This window comes from Anomalospiza imberbis, chromosome 11 (genome assembly GCF_031753505.1).
Source record: "Anomalospiza imberbis isolate Cuckoo-Finch-1a 21T00152 chromosome 11, ASM3175350v1, whole genome shotgun sequence".
In the NCBI taxonomy this organism is placed as follows: Eukaryota; Metazoa; Chordata; class Aves; order Passeriformes; family Viduidae; genus Anomalospiza; species Anomalospiza imberbis.
Genome location: NC_089691.1, coordinates 22620079 through 22638028, shown reverse-complemented (window position 1 = coordinate 22638028; position 17950 = coordinate 22620079). Strand labels below are relative to the sequence as shown.

The 17950-nt window shown below is 56.3% G+C and overlaps 1 protein-coding gene across 2 annotated transcripts in view; it reads left to right on the top strand.

Moving 5' to 3' along the window:
- The window catches only part of SRGAP3 (SLIT-ROBO Rho GTPase activating protein 3), a 77049-nt gene extending 70053 nt beyond the window's left edge, over window positions 1–6996 (top strand). For both annotated transcript variants that reach the window (XM_068202384.1, XM_068202383.1), the window contains exons 20-22: window positions 136–285; window positions 750–1077; window positions 2183–6996. In XM_068202384.1, coding sequence (XP_068058485.1) covers window positions 136–285; window positions 750–1077; window positions 2183–2599 — 895 coding nt within the window. In that variant the 3' untranslated portion in view covers window positions 2600–6996. The remainder of the gene's footprint in view (window positions 1–135; window positions 286–749; window positions 1078–2182) is intronic.
- Window positions 6997–17950: the final 10954 nt, after the last annotated feature.

Here is a 17950-nt window from a genome sequence, read left to right as displayed (position 1 = left end):
TTCCAGGTTCCCAGTGAAGTGGGGGCCGTGGTGCAGCTCCAGTTAACAGTGTGGAGCTGCTGACGCGGGGATGTTCAGATTGGCCTGGCTCCCCCGGGGCACAGCCCTGTCACTGGTGTGCTGTCCTCTCCCTAGGGACGATGCGTTCTCTGACAGCCTGAGCCAGAAGGCAGACAGCGAGGCGAGCAGCGGGCCGCTGCTGGACGATAAAGCCTCCTCCAAGAACGACATCCAGTCACCGACAGATCACATCATGGACTACGCCTTTGGGGGAGTGATGGGCAGGTAACTCACATTCCCGTCACCATGGAGGTGTCGCTGACACAGGTGTGGATAGTCGGTGTGTGGGGTAGAGCACAATGGGAGGGAAGGCTCTAGTAAGCACTGCAGGGTGATAGGAGCTTGGAAGGGATTTCATGTGCACTGCTAATGGGGATTTAACATTTACAGAGGATGCAGGGGCCCTGAGCAACCTGGGATAGTGGAAGGTGTCCCTGCCCATGGCAGGGTGTTGAAACAAGATGACCTTTGAGGTCCCTTCCAGCCCAAACTACTCTTATGATTAGATGCTGTCCCTTCCTTGGTACTGGCTAAAATATTTGTCTTCCCTCTTGCCTGAGTCTTCTGAAGCTGGAAGGCTGGAATTTGGTCTGAGCTGAGCTCAGGGCTGAGCAGTTGCCTTGCAGCGTGTGGCCAGCCGCGGCGGGGCTGGCAGGTGCTGACCTGGTGCCGTGCTGGATTCTTTGCAGGGTGAGATTGAGGTCTGATGGCGCAGCCATCCCCCGGCGCCGCAGCGGGGGGGACACCCACAGCCCGCCCCGAGGGATGGGGCCTGGCATAGACACCCCTCCTCGAGCAGCAGCCTGCCCCAGCAGCCCCCACAAGATCCCCCTCAACAGGGGCAGGATCGAGAGTCCTGAGAAGCGCAGGATGGCGACGTTCGGCAGCGCGGGCAGCATCAATTTCCCAGACAGGAAGGCCCTGGCTGACAGCCACCCTCTGAGATCGACCTGTGGGTCCACCCGGCACAGCAGCCTTGGAGATCAGAAATCCCTGGAAGCAGAAGCTCTTGCTGAGGTGAGAGGGTGGAAGGGGGACCAAGAGGCTGAAGGGGAGCTCACTGGGGAGTGCCTGGAGCCCCTCACCTCAGGGGTTACAGTGCCCCTGTCTCACCCAGCAGTGTTGGATTGTTCTTGGAAAAGATGCTCACCCAGATGATGTTAATTTTCACCTTGAAGCTTGTGAGGCTGCTGGGTTTGGGAGTCCTGAGGCTTCTCTGGGAGAATATTTTCACTCATTATCTTAGGAGCTTAATAGAATGAATTGGAGCTAACTTGATAGTTATTTCCCTTCAGCTGATCCTTTGAATGTTACCTGAGGCTCACTGTGCATTTTGTAGGCATTATAAAATTAAGGACTTGTCTACACCAGGACAGCATTAACTAGAGTGACTTTCCAAACAATTTACTCTGGTGCCTTAAATTGCTTCTCCAGTGGTCTTGCTGAGTTAGTGCCCTTAATTAAGGTGGATTTAGGCAAAGGTAAACTAGGGTCTCTCCATTTGTGCAGGAGACCCCAGCACTGTAGCCATGGGCAGTAGCTAGTTCCCTGTGCCTGGGCACTTCTGGTTGAACTAAGTTCACCTTCTGGGGGATCCCTGTGGAGCCTGGAGGTGGGTGGGCAGTGAGGGGCTGGAGCCAATCTCTCCTCGGCTGCCTCAGGCCTTGTTGCTGCCTCTTGTATATCCATGGCGAGCTGCTGTTGTGCCACTCACTCCATAAACATCCGTGTGTCCCTGCCACATGCCATTGTCCCATGGGCACAGGGGCAGCAGAGGCCCCATGCATCCAATGGAGACTGCAGGGCCTCTTTTGTGAGGGAAAACCAGCCTCAGTGCTGTGGGGGAGCTGTGTGGGCAGGCTGGTGTTCACCCACCACTCCTGGTGCTCATGATTTGTGCCATTTGGAGCTGGTGACCAAGCACCTGCTGACCTGAGGAGCACAGGGGGCACCTTTGTGTGGCCAGTTTGGGCTTCACACCTTCTCCCAAAGCTCCTGTTTTCCCTGGGAGCTCTTAGATCAGAGACCCCCTCTGTAGACACGCGTGCCAGGATAGCGGGGTGGAGTGCAGGAGAGCCGGTGGTGCTGCGGCACAGTGCTGACGTTGCTTTGGCATTCCCAGGACATCGAGAAGACCATGAGCACGGCGCTGAACGAGCTGCGGGAGCTGGAGAGGCAGAACACGGCCAAGCAGGCGCCCGACGTGGTCCTGGACACGCTGGAGCCCATGAAGAACCCCCCGCTGGGCGCCGCCAACTCGGAGCCGGCCAGCCCCCTGCACACCATCCTGATCCGGGACCCCGACGCGGCCATGCGGCGCAGCAGCAGCTCCACCACCGAGATGATGACCACCTTCAAGCCGGCGCTGTCGGCCCGGCTGGCCGGGGCGCAGCTGCGGCCGCCGCCCGTGCGGCCGGTGCGGCCGGTGGTGCAGCACCGCTCCAGCAGCAGCAGCAGCTCGGGGGTGGGCAGCCCCGCCGTCACCCCCACCGAGAAGCTGTTCCCCAGCAGCTCGGCAGATAAATCGGGCACCATGTAGGCTGGGGCGCGGGGACTGCGGCACCTGGACGCCGGGAGCGGGCGGGCGCGGCGGAGCCTCGCTGGGTGGGCAGGGGGTCAGAGCCCCGCTTGGGGAGCCTCTGTGGAAGGAAACACGTGTGGGGCCTGGGCCTGGGGCTGTACCTACGTGTGTGTGTGTATGTACATAGGTGTGCACACACCCCATCCATGCAGAAACACTTCCCGGGCTTGCAGTCCTACAGCAGGAGGAGATGGAGGTCTACGTGTTGGCACTGGAGAACACGCTCGGTGTAGAAGTATATATTCAAAGTGTACAGAATTCAGTGACTTTTCAAAACAGTAGATTTACCTCAGAAACTGGCTCTGAAATGTGCTCTCTTGAGACAGTGGGTTGGTCTGGGTTTCCAAGGCTGTCTGTGTGCACCTGGAAGCTCACACTGCAGCAGCTATGCGTCAAGCAATACAAGGCCATCCTGGAATTTATTTTCTGTACCTCTTGGCATTGAAAAAAGAAAAGGGATGGGAATACAGTGGGGTCTGTTCACTGCTGGGCTGTGGAGAAGAGCTGGAAATCCATACATGACCATGTCTGACCGGCCAGCTGGAGCCTTTCCAATCCTGAATCCTGAGATGTCTTCATGTGCCCGTGATGCCCTGGCAGCAGGGACAAAGCAAGGTGTGTGCCATGGATGGGAATGGAGTGGAGTGAGTGCTATGAGTGGGACAGAGTGAGGCGTGTGCCATCACCCTCGTGCAGGAGGAGGACGCTGCGCTGCACTGGGACAGTGGAACGCTGCTTCTCTGCAACTTCTCAGAGTGAGCAAGGACTAGTGACCAAACCTCTGTGGTAAAGCATGGAGTAACTTACAGAGTTTGGAGATTCTTCATCTCCCTTTCCCCACGTGCTTTTTTCTTTATTTTTTATCAAAACCCAGCCCAATGGTCTCTTGAGAGTCAGGCCTGAGCAGTGAGGAGGGGTCTCAGGTCAGAGTGGTTGTCCTGCATGAGAAGCATGAGCCGTGTTTGATCACATCAGATGCAAAACTGATCTGATGGGTGATACTTTGCACTTTCTGTACTGTACCATGTAATACAACAGTTTGAGTTTATGCAAAGGAATCTACATTTTGTTTTACCCAGAGAAAAAAATGTGCAGAAGGCTGGGGATTGCATGGTCCTGTGTGGTAATCCAGACTCCTCTGTAAGCACTGAATCAGAGATGCTCCGTGCTTCTCCTGCAGCTTTTCCTTGTACAGATTTCCGTGCAATGCCCCATGGTTTGATTTGGCACTTCCCCGTGGTCACGTGCTAATGTCTCCTAACATTCATCCTTCTCCCTGCTATCTCTGATCCTGCTGCTCTGTGCCTGGGCAAAGACGCCTGCAAGCCCTCCTGACTCACCCAGCGGCCACTTACCCTGCCCGGGGCTCTGCTTTGTGCCCCCCTTCATCTTCCTCATCTCCCCAGCACGGCTGCAGACCTCGGCTCTGCAGGAGAAGCAGCCTGACTTCAGAAGGCAGCAGAGGCACTGAGCAGGGTGGCAGAACCCATCAGTCCTGCCGTGGCTCGCGTCTCCCCGGCCGGGGAGCTCCCTCGCGCGCAGGACTGCCTGTACATTCTCAGCTGTACCTCTGTAGCTGTCCTTGCACAGCTGCACCCCCTCATCTGCCCCTCCACAGCTGCACCCCTGCGCACCGGGCACAGAGCTGACGCTGCAGGCCGTGGGACCAGCTGGTGCCTGTCCCGTGCCCATCGCACGTGTCCCCTCTGCCAGCCCTGTAAATATTGCTGTACTTGCTTAACTGCTCGAAAGTAACTGTTAACCTGTAAACTGTACAAAAATAGGCTAAGATTAGATAAAGCCAATGCCACTCAACAAATCTTTGCACTTAGTAGGTAGCTCAATGTAAAAATAAACCCAGTAATAATAATAGTAATCCCGAAGGGAAGCGAAGCCGCCGGCACCCCTCGCAGAGCCCGTGGGGAGCAGCTCTGCCCATGTCCCTCCCTGTCACATGGCAGGGCAGACGGTGTGTGTGCTTGTCTGTGACCGTCCTTGGCGTTTGGTTCACGTTGGTCTTTATTTCTCCGTCATCCCCGTTGCTGGCACAGCCCCTGGCCACTGCCCGGCGCGGCACAGCGGCTGCAGATGTGAATTCAGCCAGGCTGGGCTGGTCAGGGACCTGTGCTGGGGGGGGAAGGACCCATTTGGCATGAGTGCTGTGTGTCCATTGCCAGTAATTATTACTTTTGTTTCCATTTAGTTCCTGGAGAACGTTCACTTTGCCAGTTTTCTGTTTTTTGTATGCTTTCTAAGATGAATTGAGAGCAAACTCATCTTCATTAGGGGTTTTATTTCCTCCCTTACTTTTGACCATACGGTACAAATTCCAGTGTCTTTCTATTAAATTATTGCCTTTCATTTTTCTTTGTTTTGTTTTGTTGTGGGTTTTTAATACAATTGTTTTCTTATCTTTAAGTGCCTTTTTGAGCACCAAAACAAACAGTTGGAGTTCAGGCCTGGGGGCTGTGCACACATGGGTTCGTCTGGGCAGTTGTGTTGTGCTCCGGGTGATTGCTTTTAAAGTCCTTCCATTTTTCTGTTTAATGAAAAGGGAACCAAGACTTTTTGTTGGAGAATAAACTCCCCCTTTGTAATATGGTATTCCAATGTAGTTTTAACTACTGTAAATTTAAGGGAAGAAATGTATTTTTCTGTAAGCGAACTTGGCACAAAATTGAACCACATTCGTTGTAGGAGCATCACAACTGGAACTCGCTCGTGGTTTGTGAGTGACTCCCATCCTCGGTACTCGCCTGAGGGCACAGACTGCGTGTGGGCTTCAGAGTTCACAGAGCTTCACAGTGACAGCCCACGGCCGAGCTGCCGCCGGAGCCAGGGTGGGGTGAGCTCTGCCCCGGGCCTGCTCAGGGCAGCTGTGTCTCTGCTGTGCAGAGCGAGCTCTGGGCTCGGCTCCCGCGGCCCTGCCCCATCCAGCCCACGTGTCCCAGCCATGGCCATGGCCCTGCCATGAGGGGAGCGTGGGGGCACCACGGCCCTGCCATCCATCCCGGCCATGGGGCCAAGGGGAGCATGGTGTCACCATGGCCCTGCCATCCATCCCGGCCATGGCCACGGCCCTGCCATGAGGGGAGCGTGGGGGCACCACGGCCCTGCCATCCATCCCTGCCATGGGGCCAAGGGGAGCATGGTGTCACCATGGCCCTGCCATCCATCCCGGCCATGGGGCCAAGGGGAGCACGGTGTCACCATGGCCCTGCCATCCATCCCTGCCATGGCCATGGCCCTGCCATGAGGGGAGCGTGGTGTCACCACAGCCCTGCCATCCATCCCGGCCATGGCCATGGCCATGGCCCTGCCATGAGGGGAGCGTGGGGGCACCATGGCCCTGCCATCCATCCCTGCCATGGGGCTGAGGGGAGCACGGTGTCACCATGGCCCTGCCATCCATCCCTGCCATGGGGCTGAGGGGAGCACGGTGTCACCACGGCCCTGCCATCCATCCCTGCCATGGGGCTGAGGGGAGCATGGTGTCACCATGGCCCTGCCATCCATCCCAGCCATGGCCATGGCCCTGCCATGAGGGGAGCGCGGGGGCACCATGGCCCTGCCCCATCCATCCCGGCCATGGCCCTGCCATGGGGCTGAGGGGAGCGTGGTGTCACCATGGCCCTGCCATCCATCCCTGCCATGAGGCCAAGGGGAGCACGGTGACACCACGGCCCGGCCATCCATCCCGGCCATGGCCATGGCCCTGCCATGACGGGAGTGTGGGGGCACCACGGCCCTGCCATCCATCCCAGCCATGGGGCTGAGGGGAGCGTGGTGACACCACGGCCCTGCCCCATCCATCCCAGCCATGGCCCTGCCATGGGGCCGAGGGGAGCATGGTGTCACCATGGCCCTGCCATCCGTCCCGGGCATGGCCCTGCCGTGGGGCTGAGGAGAGCGTGCTGGCACCCACCCTGCCCTGGACAGGCCCTGGGCGCGGGCCCGGGGCGGCCATGACTGCACTTTGTTCCCTGGGCTGCAGCCCCTGGTAGGTCGTTTTTGTGTCCCAGGTGTGTTATTTAACTAGCAGTGTTGTGGTTCTCGCGGGGCGGCAGTAGATGTCCCGAGTCTGACTTGCTTTGCGTGGCTGGGCTGCGAGGTCTGGTGGGGACGGGGTTGGTTGTGCCGGGAGGCCGTGGGAAACCGCCAGCTGCTGCCCACTGTGCCGGTCATCCTCCTCCTCCTCTTCGTCCTCTGGTGTTGTCTCTGTAACGTATGGTGAGATGCCGTCAGCTAGAGTGTCTGAGTGGGTCCTCGTGTGTGCTGGTGATGCCATGTAGATGAAGCCACTGGTTGGGTGTGGACTCATCCTGTTGAATAAATTGCTTAACTTTTCTCAAAAACGTTGTCTGTGGTTTCAGAAGATTTGCTGCCTCTTGCCTGTGTTTCGTCCCCACACCCTCCTACGCCCCACAGCATCCTGCCCTGCCCCGGGCAGTACAGACACTGCCTCCTGCCCCTGCAGCCGGGCTCTGGGTGCTGCTTATGGGTGCTGCGGGGATAAAAACCTCCCATTCTAAACAAGCAGCCCCAGAGCCCTCTGCACCCAGGCTGTGAGGAACTGTGCTGGACTCTTCAGGCTGGGTTATGTCTCTTCCCATTGGTTTTATTTTTTTTGGCTGCTGGGTTGTGGCTTCACTTCCCTCTCACCATGGCGGCGTGGAGAGGCAGAGATCTCCCCGATTCCCTGCATCATGCATCCTCGAGGAGGGGCAGCTGCAGACGCAGCTGGCGATGCTCGAGCAGGGCTCTGTGTGGGCCACGAGCAGGGGAGGGCTGGGCAAGCTGCAGGTGGGGCTCGACCTGCATTAAGGACCCCGTCCTTAATGCAGGTGGGGCTCGACCTGCATTAAGGACCCCGTCCTTAATTACCCCTCCTTAAATACGGTTAATGGACTCAGGGGAGGGGGATGTCGGGCGAGCTCCGGGCTGCCGCGGCCGTCCCGGCCACCACCCTCTCCTCCGCACCGAGAGCAGCTGGCAGCAGCAGGGTGCAGTTCTGACACGGCCCGGTACCCACCGCCAGGGCGTCCCGGGCACCGCCGGGGGACAGCCCGGGGTGGCTCCAGCAGCTCCCTGGGCCGCGGATGCGTGTGCCGGAGCGGGGTTTGGCCAGGCCCTGGAGGGTGCCAGCCGTGCGCGACACTTGTGAGGCCTCTGCGGGGTGTGCGCCAGGCGTGCAAGGTATGTGCAAGGTGTGAGCCAGGCGTGCAAGGTGTGTGCAAGGTGTGTGCAAGGTGTGTGCAAGGTGTGTGCCAGGCGCGCAAGGTGTGCGCAAGGTGTGCGCCAGGTGCACAAGGTGTGTGCAAGGTGTGAGCCAGGTGTGCAAGGTGTGTGCAAGGTGTGAGCCAGGCGTCAAGGTGGGCACCAGGCGTCAAGGTGTGAGCCAGGCGTGCAAGGTGTGTGCAAGGTGTGAGCCAGGTGTGCAAGGTGTGTGCAAGGTGTGAGCCAGGTGCGGAAGGTGTGTGCAAGGTGCGCAGGGTGTGCGCCAGGCATGCAAGGTGTGAGCCAGGTGCGGAAGGTGTGTGCAAGGTGCGCAGGGTGTGCGCCAGGCATGCAAGGTGTGAGCCAGGTGCGGAAGGTGTGTGCAAGGTGCGCAGGGTGTGCGCCAGGCATGCAAGGTGTGAGCCAGGCGCGCAAGGTGTGTGGAAGATGTGCACCAGGCACGCAAGGTGTGTGCAAGGTGTGCGCCAGGCGTGCAAGGAGTGTGCAAGGTGTGAGCCAGGCGTCAAGGTGTGAGCCAGGTGTGCAAGGTGTGTGCAAGGTGTGCGCCAGGTGTGCAAGGTTTGCGCCAGGTGCGCAAGGTGTGTGCAAGGTGTGCGCCAGGCGCGCAAGGTGTGTGCAAGGTGTGTGCAAGGTTTGCGCCAGGATAGCAAGGTGTGTGCAAGGTGTGCGCCAGGTGCACAACGTGTGTGCAAGGTGTGAGCCAGGCGTGCAAGGTGTGAGCAAGGTTTGCGCCAGGCTAGCAAGGTGTGTGCAAGGTGTGTGTAAGGTGTGTGCAAGGTTTGCGCCAGGCGCGCAAGGTGTGTGTAAGGTGTGAGCCAGGCATGCAAGGTGTGAGCCAGGCACGCAGGGTGTGTGCAAGGTGTGAGCCAGGTGTGCAAGGTGTGTGCAAGGTGTGTGCAAGGTTTGCGCCAGGCGCGCAAGGTGTGTGCAAGGTGTGAGCCAGGCACGCAGGGTGTGCACCAGGCGTGCAAGGTGTGCGCCAGGTGTGCAAGGTGTGTGCAAGGTGTGCGCAAGGTTTGCGCCAGGTGCGCAAGGTGTGTGCAAGGTGTGAGCCAGGCGTGCAAAGTTTGCCCCAGGTGTGCAAGGTGTGCGCAAGGTTTGCACCAGGCTAGCAAGGTGTGTGCAAGGTGTGTGCAAGGTGTGTGCAAGGTGTGTGCCAGGCGCGCAAGGTGTGCGCAAGGTGTGCGCCAGGTGCGCAAGGTGTGTGCAAGGTGTGAGCCAGGCGTGCAAGGTGTGTGCAAGGTGTGCGCCAGGCACGCAAGGTGTGTGCAAGGTGTGTGCAAGGTGTGTGCAAGGTTTGCGCCAGGCGCGCAAGGTGTGTGCAAGGTGTGAGCCATCACGCAGGGTGTGCGCAAGGTGCGCAAGGTGTGTGCAAAGTGTGCGCAAGGTGTGTGCAAGGTGTGAGTCAGGCGTGCAAGGTGTGTGCAAGGTGTGTGCAAGGTGTGCGCTAGGTGCGCAAGGTGCGTGCAAGGTGTGCGCAAGGTGTGCACCAGGTGCGCCAGGTGTGTGCAAGGTGTGAGCCAGGCGTGCAAGGTGTGTGCAAGGTGTGCACCAGGTGCGCAAGGTGTGTGCAAGGTGTGAGCCAGGCGTGCAAGGTGTGTGCAAGGTGTGCGCCAGGTGTGCAAGGTGTGTGCAAGGTGTGAGCCAGGCGCGCAAGGTTTGTGCAAGGTGTGCGCAGGGTTTGCACCAGGCGCGCAAGGTGTGTGCAAGGTGTGTGCAAGGTGTGTGCAAGGTTTGCACCAGGCTAGCAAGGTGTGTGCAAGGTGTGCGCAAGGTGTGCGCCAGTTGTGCAAGCTGTGTGCAAGGTGTGCGCCAGGCTAGCAAGGTGTGTGCAAGGTGTGTGCAAGCTGTGTGCAGGGTGTGTGCAAGGTGTGCGCAAGGTGTGCGCCAGTTGTGCAAGCTGTGTGCAAGGTGTGCGCCAGGCTAGCAAGGTGTGTGCAAGGTTTGCGCCAGGTGTGCAAGCTGTGTGCAAGGTGTGCGCCAGGCTAGCAAGGTGTGTGCAAGGTGTGTGCAAGCTGTGTGCAAGGTTTGCACCAGGCTAGCAAGGTGTGTGCAAGGTGTGCGCCAGGCGTGCAAGGTGTGTGCAAGGTGTGCGCCAGGCACGCAAGGTGTGTGCAGGGTGTGTGCAAGGTGTGTGCAAGGTGTGTGCAGGGTGTGTGCAAGGTGTGTGCAGGGTGTGTGCAAGGTGTGTGCAGGGTGTGTGCAGGGTGTGTGCAGGGTGTGTGCAAGGTGTGTGCAGGGTGTGTGCAAGATGTGTGCAGGGTGTGTGCAGGGTGTGTGCAAGGTGTGTGCAGGGTGTGTGCAAGGTGTGTGCAAGGTGTGTGCAGGGTGTGTGCAAGGTGTGTGCAAGGTTTGTGCCAGGCTAGCAAGGTGTGTGCAAGGTGTGTGCAAGGTGTGTGCAAGGTGTGTGCAGGGTGTGTGCAGGGTGTGTGCAGGGTGTGTGCAAGGTGTGTGCAGGGTGTGTGCAGGGTGTGTGCAAGGTTTGTGCAAGGTGTGCGCCAGGCGCGCCCCGCTCGTCCCGCCGTGTCCGCCCGCCGCCAGCAGGGGGCAGCAGCGCCCCGCGCCCGGCCGGGCCGAGCGACCCGCGCGGGGAGGGGGAACCGGACTTCTTCCCCTTTCTTCCCCTTTCTTCCCCTTTCTTCCCCTTTCTTCCCCTTTCTTCCCCTTTCTTCCCCTTTCTTCCCCTTTTTTCCCCTTTTTCCTATTTTGCTTTTTCCTTTTCCTTTTTCCCTTTTTCCTTTCCCTCCGGGAAAATTGCTGCACGGGCTGCCTCGGACTGACTGAACTGAAATTAATGCCTGATTCTTTCCAGAGGGTCCAGCTACCTGGGTGAGGTGTAATAATCATTTACTCCACGTGTGAGCAATAAGTGGAATGTATTTATTAATTCCTGCGGGCCGAATGCAGCATTTGCACTTAGGCTGCCTTCCCCCGCTGCTGCGCTCCGGCGCGTGCGTTGGCTTGCCCTGAAGTCAGGAATCCCTTGGAACCGGTGAGCGGGTGCGGGCGCTCCCTCGCCTGGCGCTCGCCTGCGGCTCAGCGGCGCGCTGGCCCCGCGGGGATGCTGCCGGACGCGCGGGGCAGAGCCCGGGCTGCTGTCCCGGCCCTCGCCCAGACCGAACCGGGACCAGGCTCCTCCCGCCCCGCTCCAGTGGGGTGAGGACAGGGAACTTCGTCAAATGAAAAACTGCTTAAATGCAGCCGCAGAGGCGGTCGGAGGGGGCCGGGTGGCAGATGCTGTCCCAGCTAGCCCTGCTCTCCGCTAGAGAGAATAGCGCAGCCCTTGCTGTCGGCTCTGGGAGCGCTCCTGGGCCGCTGCCCCGGCGCTGGAGCAGGGCAGAGCTGGAGGGTGCCGGTGCTGGGCCTTGCCTCTGCCTCACCAGCACCTCGTTGAGCACTGGAACCCTCCCAGGTGATGGAAGGAGCTCTCCACTTCCTCCGGGCATCTCTGGGGTGGTTGACTGCCAAGGAATGGCCTGCGGGTGACTTGCCTTTCACTTGGACTGGTTCAGCAGTTCAGTATGGATGGATCCAGGAGCCGCTCACTCTGTGTGCTCCAAGGGGCACCCAAGGGCACTCTGGCACCTGTCACACTCATAGCTAATGAATGAAAAAATGACAAAGAAATGAAATGTAAAGGAAATTATGCAGAACTTAGTGATTAGTGCTTTGAACCTGGACTCAAAGTGAAACAACTGCTCTCAGTCCTGCTGACTGAACCAAATAATCCAAATTGCTAATACATTTTAGTAATTTTTTTCATGTGCAAAGACATTTAAGTGCTTTTAGCAAATGAGGTAAAGATTTTCCATTGATGTTTAAAACTAAAACAGAGCCGTGTGCTGTGGGTGCCCAGAGCCTGCCGTGAGCTCATGGCAGAGGCTGTGCATGGCTGCCCTGTCCCTCCTGTAGCCCCTGAGTGTGACTGCCCTGGGCACGGCTCTGCCCTGGGCAGGGCATCTGTGCACAGGCACGGGCCCAGGGTGCAGAGGGGGCCATTCCTTCCCAGTGGGAGCCAGGGCCATGTGGGATGGTCTGGGCCACCTGAGGGTAGTGGCTCACCCCAGCATCCCAGCTCAGAGGGATTTTACGGCCCCCGCTGCTGTTTCAGCTCAGATGTGGCTGCAGATCCCTTTGGGCAGCAGCTCTGACTTGCCTGGAGTTCCCTGCTCTCTTGTGAACATTTAAGAGATGCTCTGTTACGTTGGCTTTGTTGCTGAGGGTGGATGTTAATTGCTAAGGGTGTCGATTTATTGCACCCTCATTGCTTGTGACTGGACCATGCCCATGCTGGGCCATTTAGGGCCCTTTTTCCTGCCTGATCCCCTCTGCCCGTGGCACCCTCGGTGTCTGGGGCTGTCCAACAGCTCAGCCCCCTCCGGCAGGGCAGCAGGAGCAGCCCCAGCCCCAGGCACGTGGTGGAGATTTTCCTGTGTGCATGTGTTTGGAGACATTCCCTGCAAGCGTATGTCTGATTTCCTGTGCAGAGGAGAAAAGACTTGCCCGATGAGACTGATTCTTGAAACTGGCGGAGTGCTTTTCAGATGTCAGCTCCCCTGGCCCTGCCCAGGGATAGCTCATCAGCCGTGGGAGGGACAGTGCTGGCACCAGCCGGTGCTGCTATGGGTTTGGTGCATTCTGAGCTTGGTTTCAATTTTAGTATTTCTCTTTGAATGTTTTGTTCCCTGCTCCAGCACAATGTCCCCATGTCCCTGGGGTGGAGCCCTTCCCTTGGCTGACCAGTGCTGACGTGGTGGGTGCCTGAGTGTTCCTGGTGCCCCCAGCTGTCCCCACCCCCTGCGCACCTCTGGGCTCCAGCAGGACTGGAGCAGCCAGGGCCGAGTGAGCCCATTCCCTTGGAGGCTGTGCTGTATCCCGTGCCTGAGCTGGCTGCAGGCACAGAATGAAAGTAGGAGTATTTACCCAGCTTTTGATAACTTTTTTATTTCCCCTTAATATACACCTACAGCCTCATTGTAGAAACACTGGAAACCAGACTTTAGCAGGCCTGAGAGACTGCAGCATAATCCATCTTCTGTAAATACTGTGGAGCAGTTGGAAACATTTTTATGATCCCAGCTCAGCTGGAAAACAGCACCACATTCCTGCTGCCCTTTGGGATCACTTCCCTTGCTTGTGGGTGGGAGGCAGCAGCTGCTGAAACATTTTGGTTTAAGTGTTTAATGAAATAAAAGTGTAATTTGCTGGATTTTAAGTATCTCATGCATCAGATCAGCATAAGCATTGCAGGTAAACCAGCCTCGCTCTGTTCCACAGAGACGCCTCTTCCCTCCCCAGGAATCTTCCAGAGACTTGGGCTTGGAGTCCTTGACGCTGCAAAATCAGTGGAGGTTTGTGTGTTGGAAATGAAGCATCAGCTCAGGAGCAAAGCTTATCCCAGGCCTTTAAATCTAATAACATCCTCCTGACAGCATCCAAAGGCCAGGCGCCCTCTGACAGCTCCCAATTCCTAATTCCACCCGAGCCCCATCAGCATGAGACTCATCTCTGGACATGCAAACGTGTCCGGTTCTATCTAACGAAGATAAATTTCTTAATTAAGATCCGCAGCTGCCTGGGGCACCCGGAGGTTTTGATGAGAAGAGCTTGGCTGGGAGCTGGTGCCGATCCTTTGGCTGCTGTCCCAGGGAGCTCGTGCAGTGAGGGATGGGGCTGGGTGGGCTCTGCAGCCCGGCCAGAGCCCTGTGCTCCCTGTGACTCGCCCAGGAAAGGGCTGTCATCGGTGCTGCTCACCAGCCCAAACCTCCCTATCCCACTCAAAGATAACGAGCTGGGTTCCCTCCTGGATGTGTCTCAGCTGACAAGAAATAACTGTTCTTGGCTGCATTACCCACCCCTCCCTGCTGCTGCTGAACACTAATGAAACTTCTGTTGGATTTCTGTCTCTAAACTGTTGCTGCATCCATTTTTTTACCCCTTTCAAGACAGCCTTTATAAAAATAGTATATTTAGCAATGACTGGGCAAGTGCTGAACCTGGCAGAGATGTGCCATAGAGCAGGGCAGTGCTGAGCTCGTGAGGCCGTGGCAATGGCTGAGGGTGGGGAGGCTCTCGAGGAGGCTCTAGGGTGAGATGCAGCCTTTTTCTTAAAAGAAAGAAAGAAAAAAAATTAGTCTTACGTAAGTCAAAACATCTGCTAGTGCATGACTTATGCCTTCCCTCCTCCCTGGTGTGGCAACTGAAGTCCATGGGAATGATATAAATGATTGTTTCCTGTAAGAAGTTATACGTTGTTCACAGGGTTTTTGGGGACAAGCCTTGTGTGCAGCCACCCCCTCCCTTTTGCTGCTTGCTCGTGCCTTTGGGCCCCGCTGCACTGCTGCCGTGAGCTGACAGCAAGGGCCAAACACATTGTCCCAGCCCAGCTGGTGCCATGTGGATTTATCCCTGCCACAGCCAGCTTAGCTGGACAATTGCCCGTGTCCAGGCTGAGGTTATTGATGTACAGTGCTGACAGCTGAATTAGCTGAGTGCTGGGCCGTGGGGGTGCCAGTGTGGCAGCCTGTGGTGGCACGGCTGTGCCCTCCAGACCAGCCTGCCTGACACTGCCCTGCAGGTGCCTTCCCCAGGACAGGGCTGATGGCAGCAAGTGACACACCCAGGGGCTGCATCCCTTCGCTGTGTGACTGTGTTGGTGAGGGCTGGCCGGTCTGAGGGGAATGCAAGGAAATGTCTTACACACCCAGCAGCCAAAGTGGCCCCCAAATGTGGTTTTATTCCCACAGAGCTTCCCCATTCTGGCAGTGGTACTCTGCAGCGTCTTTCTAACTTGGCTCACTTGTTTGCCTCTTGATTCCAATTTAAACCATGTGTGGATCTGGTGCCCCCTGCCTGTCCCAAGGCTCCCACTCCCCACGTCCCAGCAGGACTCCTGTGGCTGCCAGTCTGCCCAGTGCCACCCAGCAGGGAATGGGGCTAATTCACTTCTGTGCTGAATTTCTATTGATATGTCTTGAGTTTTGGTGTCGTTTCCCTGCCTGGATCTCAGTTCTGGACACTCTGGGTCTGTGTCTCTGGTCAGAGCGGGAGGAGCTGCTGGGTCCAGCACAGGTGAGTGCTCCTGGCAGATGGATGGATGCAGGTGTCTCTCAGCTTCCAAACGCTGCACCAGCCATGCTCTGGGTTTCTGCTTTCCATGGTCTGGGACATTAACTGCTGCCAGAATTACTAATGGGCTTCTGCTTTTAGCCTGAGTGCTGCAGGCTGCTGCTCCAAGGTGGAGATCGTGGAGTCAATTAAGTAATTACCTGGTGTTTCAGCTGCCAGCACTCGAGAGGTTTTGTTTTTCACCACTGGCGTCAATCCCAACACACATCTCACCCCAGACTCATCAGCAGTGGTTTGTGCACTACTAGAGCAGGCTGCTGCGCCATGGACAGGCTGGAGCTACTTTTTCTGCATGTGTTCTGGTGACAAATGGTTCCTTCTCCCTCTGTTTAGTCTCATTCTGGCACATAAATCCAGGCATAAACAGGCTAAGCTGAGCAGAAGCCAAAACTGCCTCTTCATAGTTCTCTTGTTCTGAGTGTTTTACCCTCACTGATTTGATGAGCAGCAGTTCACCAGTGAAATGCAGAGCGAGCTGAGCTGAAGGTGACACACAGTGGCACGAGGAGCAGCCAGACCCTGCTGAGGCCCCATGATCCAGGGAAATGCATCTCCAGTGGCTCCTGGGACTCATCAGCCTCTTGGCAAGACAGTGCTGGGGACTGCTGGAGCATACTAATGCACAGGGACGGGCTGGTGGGAGGGATCCCTGCCCTCGGGCACCTCCGGGCACAAGGTCCAGGGGCACAGATGCATAATCCATGGCAAAGCATGGAAGCCTTGTTGGTGAAAGTTGTGTTCTTAATTAAATCAGAGTTGGGAAGTGCTGAGGGGACCAGAGCCCCATGAGAAGCTCTTGGGCCTCTCCTGCACTTCCCAGTAATTTACAGGGAGTATAAATGAACCTTCGTAAGAGCAGGGGCATGTTTGGGGAACGTCTTACCCTGGCAGAGAGATGGAGTGGAAGGAGGTCCGCTACCCTTGCATTGCAAAGGCTGAGAACTACTTCATGTTTAGGAACAGGGGAAGGCAGCAATGAAGTGATAAATACAGCAGCAGAACAACCCAAACAGCTTTTAGCAAAGGAATGAAGTCCCAACAATGGGCATTTTGGTGGCAAATCAGCAGCCATATGGCACCACAGACTGACAACAATTTGTATCCAAACTCTGCTCCCAAGTCCTTTTCCTAGTCCCAAATCCCTTTCCTAGTTGAAAAAGGCAGAATCTGTGCAGGAGAGCTGGAATGTCAACTAAGAAACACTTCTTTTAATGTATTGACTCTCTTGCCATTGGATTTCACCTGATTTACCCATTTTGTCTGCATGGGAATGCAAATTGTTGTTTCCTATTTGTCAGCCCCTGCCTGTGACCTCCATCACAGGTCTCTGGTGGGATACAGAGCACTGCAGTTATACACACGGAATAACTGCACAGGGAATCACTGCTCAAAACTAGGCACTGGAAAGTAAAGTCTTCTCCCACTGAGAAGGAAGGGTCTTAGCCTTTCCTGGGGCTGTGATGTTGTTTCTGGGCTCTTGCTGGTGCTCGTTCTCAAAATGCTCAGTATCCTCACATTTCTGCAAGCAGCTGAATTAATTTAATTCAAGTTGTTTGTTTTGGTTTGGTTTGGGTTTTTTTTTTTTTTTTGGTGGTTTTTTTTCCCTTGGTTTATTTTGAAAGGTAGGGAAGGGAACTGCACACAGGCTAAGAACCAAACAGCCAAAGAGTGGCTCTAAGGCACAAAGCTGGCAATGGAATACACTGTTGGGAGACAATCAAAGAGAATGGAAGGTAATACAGACCTAGCAATGTGTCTAAGTGTGCGTGGATTGTCTGTGTGGGAGTTTTTATACTGGAATAGTTTGGAGCTAGTGAGATTACTCATGACTTTCCTAACATTTACTGGATCAGCATCAGTGTCCAAATGGGAGATACCTGCATGTGCAAAACAATATCTCTGAAATGTCAACAAGTGTTGCTTCTTGTTGTTGGCAGAAGGCCAAAACCAGCAAAGGCCAATTCACCGCTGGCGCATTCTCTGACTCCGTGCCCCTGGCCCAGGCCAGGGCTCTGCCTGTTCACCTGCAGCCTCCTCTCCCCAGGCTGCCTGTCCAGCACCCACTCTCATTTCATCCTGCCCTCAGCTCAGGCCCAACTCAATCAGCACTGGCTTACTATGAAATGCCCAGAGTGATTTTACTCATCCTGTCCATCTTAGAGCACTCCTGGAGAAAGTTTAAATATTATTTCTGGCTCCTTTGGCTGCTAACTCTCACAGCATTTTCATGGAAGTTTCCATGCTGCTCTGTAAAACAGTAAGATGCTGATTAATGTTTGCCTAAAATCATTGCAGTAGACTAAAAAACAAAAAAAGAAAAAGTATTTCATTTGTGCTTTCAAGTAATTTCTGTGTGAAATGACCAGGTACTTGTGGAGCTGTGGCACAGCCAAAGCAGCAAAGGTTGTGTTTGAGGGACCTGCCAGCACAGCCTCTGCTAGGGCGATAAATTGCTTCAGCACACGGGCTGGGAGCATTCTGACTAGTGAAAGGCTGTTAGTGTTTGCTCTGGCCTTGTGTGCCTGGGAGGCTGCGACGGGGGCTCTGGGCATCGCTGGCTGCACACGAGGCTGCTGCGCTCGGCCCGCCACGGGAGCGGCAGTGGGCTGCCGGGACCATCGCTGAAACAGAGGCCTTTGGCCAAAAACCAATGACAGGAAATGAAAACCAGCACCTCTGCAGCCTGCTGTGTTTGAATATTGCAGTGCAAAACACCAGCGGGTCCTGCGGGGCTGACCCCACTCCCCTCACAGGTGCTGATACTCCAGACATCCTCTGGCTGCTCCAGCCCTGCACCCGCTCGTGCTGCTTTTGCCTGGGGTAGAGTTACTTTGCTTCCCAGTGTTTGGTGGGGGCCTGTGTCTGGGATTTGTGCTGAACACAGTGATTATAAATAGAGATGGTTTTGCCCTGTCTGAGCAGGGCTCACACAGAACCAAGGCA